Source organism: Lactuca sativa, chromosome 3 (genome assembly GCF_002870075.4).
Source record: "Lactuca sativa cultivar Salinas chromosome 3, Lsat_Salinas_v11, whole genome shotgun sequence".
NCBI lineage: Eukaryota > Viridiplantae > Streptophyta > Magnoliopsida > Asterales > Asteraceae > Lactuca > Lactuca sativa.
In genome coordinates, this window is record NC_056625.2 from 35,390,647 (window position 1) to 35,397,754 (window position 7,108).

The 7,108-nt window shown below is 34.5% G+C and overlaps 1 protein-coding gene across 1 annotated transcript; it reads right to left on the reverse strand.

Annotated features, from left to right (window-relative positions):
• Nucleotides 1-1,098: 1,098 nt before the first annotated feature.
• LOC111917214 (translationally-controlled tumor protein homolog) lies at nucleotides 1,099-2,874 on the reverse strand. The gene is made up of 5 exons (XM_023912882.1): nucleotides 2,685-2,874; nucleotides 1,968-2,041; nucleotides 1,736-1,864; nucleotides 1,490-1,647; nucleotides 1,099-1,398 (listed from the first exon to the last, which is right to left on the reverse strand). The coding sequence occupies exons 1-5, from the start codon at nucleotides 2,710-2,712 to the stop codon at nucleotides 1,281-1,283; spliced, it is 507 nt and encodes a 168-aa protein (XP_023768650.1). The 5' UTR covers nucleotides 2,713-2,874; the 3' UTR covers nucleotides 1,099-1,280.
• Nucleotides 2,875-7,108: the final 4,234 nt, after the last annotated feature.

The following is a 7,108-nucleotide window of genomic DNA, read 5'->3' on the forward strand; positions in this document are numbered from 1 at the left end:
AGATTGAGATTGAGAACCTCCAACAATGGACGTTTGATTTCATTATGTGATAATGCAAGTATACCAAAAAAAAAAAAAGAACGGTCAAGCTAAAGCGAGTTTACAAATATGAAAATCGTGAACACGGAATATGAAAGTTGAAAACGTGTAAATTCCCCAAGAATACAATATTAGAAAGCATGTTTTATAGGGATGTTAAAAATATCAAAGCAATTGACCTTGGTATTTTTTATAACATAAAGAGAGACAAAATGGCCAAAAAAATAATTAATAAATAAAAAATAACAAGGCCTCACATCACACGGCTATAGTGCAACAACTGGTCCTGAAAAATCTCACTAGAATAGAGTAGGTGGAGGTAAAATCGACAGGAAAGTCTCCATAGGATGAAGAGGGATTGCTCACTTAGATGACCTTTGGCATGTGCACAACAAAAAACTATAGATGAGATGAGACAAACAAAGGAAAAGTAAGTTGTAGTTTGTAGTAAGACATAAACATAGGTACTTATGAGAACTTGTAAAGGGGGGAAACAAAAATTAGGAGTAAATGAAAGAGGGCAATAAAACAATGGTGGAGTAATCAAAAAACAAACATAAGAGCAGGAACCAATATCAACAATAAAGATCAAAAAACCAAAAGACATAATGTTTCACCTCCAAATTATCATATATGAGGTCATATATTCGGTAAGATTAAACTTTTCCATGTCAAGCCTCACACTTCTTATTTGTAGGACACCCTCTCTACCTTTTATTATCAATAATAACTGTCTCCACTCTTTCTTATTGTAGTTGATGTTAGCTTTCTTATGATGTTCATGCCATCTCAAACATCTTTAAAAAACAACTAGTTGGACCAGACCAATAACCAGTCTTTCCAACAGAATCAGGTTTTGACAGATTTCATTTTACTGTAATTAGTTTGGAGAACGTGATTATAAACATTCTATAGTCACAAACTTTTATTAACTATCCACTTTTTTTAATAAAACAAAGACAGTATGAATTAAGAAAACAATTTTAAGCATTTAATCTATTTGCCTCATTTTGATGAGGTTCGTTTGAGAATAAATGAATAATCTACAACATCGCATCATCTTTCATAATCCCAACGCTTTATAAAGATAAAAGCTTAATAAAATACCAATTGCAGTACAAAAATGACACCAAAGTACATTAAACCAATAATAAAACTAGGAAGAAATCCATATTTTAATTAAAACAAACTTAAAATAAAAGCAAGGGCCTCAATCAAACTCCTTGTTGGCTCTCGATATCTTAACACTTAACCTCCTTCAATCCAACACCAAAGTACAAAAATGTGGGGTCAGCAGCACCATCTTTGTAGTAAGCAAACACTATTGTACTATCATCATGCATACCCTCTCCAACAAAACTGCAAAGAATTCATTCATTCATCAAACACAATTAGCTTTCAAGATTTTCTAATAATTTAGGGTTTTTTATAACAAAAATAATAGACTTACAACTGGAGGTCGCTGAGCTTGGCAAGAAGGTACTTAGTTGCTGCCTCAATGTTCTTCTTGAAGAACTGTTGCTGCTCTTCATCAAGCTTGGGAGTAAGTTTCTTGATATAGTTCTTGATATATCCAACAAACTGCTTCTTGTCAAATGGGGGTTGCTCCTACACAATGGTTTCATATATTTATTACTCCATATGAACTCCGAATATAATAAAAGCTTTTGGAATGGATTAGTTAACACTTTTTTACCTGGAGTCTGAAGGTGTCAACAATGTCAACAACCTTCACTGCTTGATCATCAACGCCCTCATCATCTTCACCTCCTTCAGCAGAAGGGTTTGCACCTATGTTAACATCAACTGCTCCTTGTACCACCCACTGCAAATATAAAAAAAATATATACATTGTTGATGATTATGAACATGCTTTGCAATCCCAAAGAATTAGAAAAGAAAAGATGATACAAGAGAATAAGATATACCTTTCCTTCAACTTCCCATAGAATCCCATTCAGGATCTCAGTGTAAGGAAAAGAATCCGAGAGAAGCTCATCACCTAAAATTAGACATGCAATTTTGGATTAGATGTGGAATAGTGGAAGATCAAAAACGTAATAATCATGGTTCAAGAGATCTTTGCTTATGAAAATATTGAAGTTACTTGTAGAATACAGACAATCATCCTATGTTATAGTACATGGCTAGAACACATAACTTGCAAAGCCGAAAAAAGGCTATGGATTTTTTTGGTAAGAGATACGTCAGTACAGAAAGATTTAAGATATTTTCGAAAGAAAACTATCAACTACAAAGATACGCTTTCAGCGATATAACTAAGATTCGAAACTTAGGCATAGTAAATAAATCGGCGATGAACATAAGCAAATAACCAAAGGTGTGAAATCTTAGAAGAAGGTAATAAAAAAATCAAACACAAAATTGAACCTAGAAACCATTGTTCAGATCTAATAGAACTACAAATCCAAACATCAAAGAAGAGCCTAAGGAATTATTTATCCAACGCATATATTATGACCAGATCTACACAAAAACAGAGCGATTAAGCATAATCAAAGACCAAAAAAACCCTAATTTTACAATCACAACACTGCGTTACTTCAAAAACAACTGATAACCGGAACTTCGTCAATCAATTATAGAGCCCGAATCAAACAAAAAACGATGAATAAATAGCTTACCTGTAAGCAAGTCTTGGTAGACCAACATGTTTGCAAGATGCTTCTCGGATCGGTGGAAAAAGAGAGTCTAAAGAGAGAGAGCACCTTGCGACGGGGGAGAGGGTTTGGGGAGCGGATATACAGCGAGTATATATAGAGCAAGGGTTTGGAGAAGACGATGCAGAACAGGACTCTGAGGGATATTACAAAAATAGGTCTTCAGTTTTGCATAATTACCATCTTTACCCTTTCTAATTATTTGTGCATATGGTTGGCTTCAAAGCACCCGGTTCTCTCTTTTTATTTCAACTTTTGACTTTTTGGCATCTTTTATTCTTTATACCTTGGCATCTTTTAACAATTTTGATATAAGTTTTTATGCAAATTTTATAAAAATATTTGTAATATCTTTCCATAATATAAAATAAAAGAAATGGATGGATATTCAAGTTACTAAGGGGCTGTTTGATACCCATCTGACCCATACCAAGTCAGATAAATCAGCTTTCTCGGTCAGATTTTCGTGTTTGATACGAGCTATCTCAGTCAGCTTGTCTGGCCCAAATGCATGACTCGCTCAGCTGTGAAGATGTTGTTGACTCGCCCAAAAGACCATCCTGCCCTCTAAAAAATTTTCTCGTGACCTGAAAGAGACTGCGTCCAAAATCAGACGCCTCCTCCGTCGCCTCCATCGAAGAGCTCATTCCCAATCGCTGCCTCCATCAACATCGAACAGCCCTCCCCGTCGGATCTTCGTCTTCTCCAGCAGCTTGCAAAATCGCCATCCCAATCACCGATCTATTCTTCCCCTTACGTCCATCACACAGGTACTTGCCCTCCTCTGTTCAAATTGAAGTTCGATTTTGACTTTATTTAGTCAAAACTCCATCTTCTTGGTCGATGATTGAGCCCCTTACGTCCGTCACACAGGTACTTGCCCTCCTCTGTTCAAATCGAAGTTCAATTTTGACTTTATTTAGTCAAAACTCCATCTTCTTGGCCGATGATTGAGCCCCTAACTGTTGCTAATTGAATTAATGGGTCGGTCCCCTCTAAATATGCTTTAATTGAATTAATGTTAGGTTACAGCCCCTTATCTTGAGTCGTCCCTATATGTGCTTCAAATATTCAAATAAAAAAACCACTGTGCTTGGTATGTTATGTAATATGTCAAACTTTCATTAGGAATCTTTCCTCTTTTCCCATACATAATCTGAATCCTTTTTGTTGTAATGTTATGAAAACTGAAATTGTGCATGAATAATCTCTGAAATTTGAAATTATGTATAATGTATGTAATAGATTATGAAATCAGAGTTTTTTTTCTTTGTATAAGCTATGAAAACTGATTTTTTTGGGTGTATAAGCTATGAAATTAGATTTTTTTTATGATGTTATGTTCTAATGTTATGAAATCTCAAATTGTATATGTATAAGCTATGAAATGGTCATTTTTCATCACTATATATAACAGAAGGGTAAAATGGTTATTTTTCATCAATCAGCACATTAAGTCAGATGTACAATCAAACAGCATGGTTTCTTACTCATTCAGGATTTCTTACCCAGACAGACCTTTCCCAGACAACTCTTTCTCAGTAAGAACTATCAAACGGGACCTAAGTACTAACACATATATATTATTCATATTTTAATAGAGAAAATATATAGTTTGTATGCTTTTATAGTGTCTTATTCAGATTATGAGATAAGATTTAATACAAATTTTATAAAAATATTTGTAATATCTTTTCATAATACAAAATAAAATAAAAGGATGGTTGGATTGATATTCAAGTTACTAATTATTAATATGCATTATTGATATTTTAATAGAGTTTGTATGTGTTTTTATAGTCTTTATATTAGGTTACATATCGTGAAAATCACGGATAAAAGATTTATATAATTTTATTAAGCTAGTAAGATATAAATTTTGTTTAGACTTTTATATCGATCATTTAAAATAAATATATTTTTATTTGAATATCCAATATACGGTATGTATGTGAAGACATTTAATTTAATTATGATTTAGATAATAGAATATAAATTTGAATAGAGTGTAAAAAAAACACAATCAATCATTGAAATAACATTGATATACGAAATTGTGACTATTTGGTTTAAATGGTCCCTTGTGACTGTTTTTCGCATTTGAAGGGCATGAACTTGTATTTCTACGATTTAAAATGTCCTTTTGAAATTTAAAATGGATCACTCGGTGACACCAATCCTGATCAATTGTTTACCAATGTTATGTAACTGCTATGTAGATAAAACAATTCTAGCTCGTTTGCCACGTTGGTTTGAGTAAAAGACCTAATAAACGTTTGACCTTATTCCTCAACTGTCCCTTTTAGGGTGTTTACGGGGCGGTTCGGATCGGATAGTAAAAAAATTTTAAACCGTGACAACGGGGCGGGTACCTTGCTAGCACTAATCGTAACCAAACCAAATTGATAAAAAAAACCCGAACCGAACCGAACCGAACCGTATAAAGGCGGGTAACCACGGTTCGGTTCACGGGTATCCGTTAAATATAAAAAATAATAATCAATCAAAACTACAAACACCATTTTAAACAATTCTTTTCTAAAAATAAAAAAAGTCACAAAATTAAGAAAAAAATCAATGTTTGTTAATAAACCAACTCTTTAATATTATAAAATCAATCATCAATTCTTTGATATATTGATATTTGATATTTATTAGTTCTTATTTTTTTTGCATATTGATATTTGATATTTATTAGTTCTTATTTTTTTTTGCATGTGGCGTCAAACTAATTCTTTGTTTACAAAGGATAATTAATTTGGTATCATAAAACCAACTTCACTTCTAGATTTTCTAGATTTACGTGTAACAAAACACAATATATTCGAATTACAGTTAAAAAGAGTTAATTCTTTGATATTTAAATTACAATCAAATATATTAATATAATATAACCGAATCTCATATATATATATATATATATATATATATATATATATATATATATATATATATATATATATATATATATATATATATATATATATATATATATATATATGACGATTCGGTTCGGTTTGGGTATCCGTGGATATCTAAATATCCAAACCGAAACCGACCCGTAGGTACTCGGTTTTTTCGGTTTCGGTTTTTTCAGTTTTGGTTTTTCGGATTCGGTTTTTTTCGATTTCGGGTTGGCCGGATCGGCTCGGTTTTTCGGTTTTGTGGTTTTTTTGCACACCCCTAGTCCCTTTCGTCCTCTTTCTTCTGCTACTTTTTTCTCCTTATCCTTTATGCAACTGTTCTTGGTACAATTCCTTTTTCTTCAATTGTTCTTCGCTCGATCTAGTACCCAAACTCGACCGCACTGAGACAACAATCTGCGATTATTGGTAGAAAACATGCCAGTCTCACTCCTAATTCTCTCATGCTTCCAATTTTCCTTCTTGACTCCTTCGACCTAAGCCTCCCTAATCAAACCCAGAAGCGGCAAGTCGATAGAAATCCTCATACATAATCTCCCAACATAAAAACAAACCAACTTATGACTCAAAGCATCATCTACTACATTCTCTTTCCCCGGGTGATAAAGAATCTCGCAGTTATAATCATTGACCACGTCAAGCCATCTACGCTGTCTCATATTCATATTCAACTAATCCATGAGGTGCCTCAAACTCTTGTGATCCGTGTAGATGGTAAGTCGGACCCATAAAGATAATGCCACCAAATCTTGAGGGTAGGGGTGCAAACGAGCCGAGCCGAGCCCGAGCCTGGCCAGGCTCGGCTCGGGCTCGTTTAAGTTATATGAGGCTCGAGCTCGAGCTCGGCTCGATTCGAGCTGTCTTTTATTGAGCTCGGCTCGAGCTCGTAAAAAGTTATACAAGCTCGACTCAGGCTCGGGCTCGACTCGTTTTTATCAGGCGTGCCTAAATAAGCTTAAGTTCGGCTCGAGCTCGTTTACTAATACCCGAAATTCATAATTCCCCTAATATGTTTTTATTTTAATATATATAAATAATAATAAATAATATTATATAAAGACTCGTTTAGGCTCGCGAGCCTAATCGAGCTTTGTGACATAGACTTGAGCTCGAGTTTGTTTAATAAACAAGCTTAATATTAAGCTCGAGCTCGGCTCGGGCTCGTTTAAAATCGGTTTCGAGTCGAGCTTTTAACGATTCGATCTCGAGTAGCTCGCGAGTAGCTTGGCTCGTTTGCACCCCTACTTGAGGGCAAACACCAATGCCCCCAATTCCAGAGCATGTGTTGATATTGAACCTCTCATGCAACTTCAGCTGCCTAGAAGCATACGCAATAACCTTTCCTCGATGCATAAGTATTGCCCCTAAACTGGTGATATAATTATCACGATAAACAATAAAATCCTCCAACCCCTCCGAGAGGGCAACATCGGGGACTCATATAATTTATGCCTCAGCTTCTCG

What these genes read in the sequence shown, in the direction of transcription:
- LOC111917214 (XM_023912882.1), bottom strand. Translation starts at nt 2,712, where the DNA reads ATGTTGGTCTACCAAGACTTGCTTACAG. An exon ending in TTGACACCTTCAGACTCCAG is followed by an intron (nt 1,648 to 1,735) that starts GTAAAAAAGTGT and finishes ACCATTGTGTAG; the next exon opens with GAGCAACCCCCATTTGACAA. An exon ending in AAGCTCAGCGACCTCCAGTT is followed by an intron (nt 1,399 to 1,489) that starts GTAAGTCTATTA and finishes AATTCTTTGCAG; the next exon opens with TTTTGTTGGAGAGGGTATGC.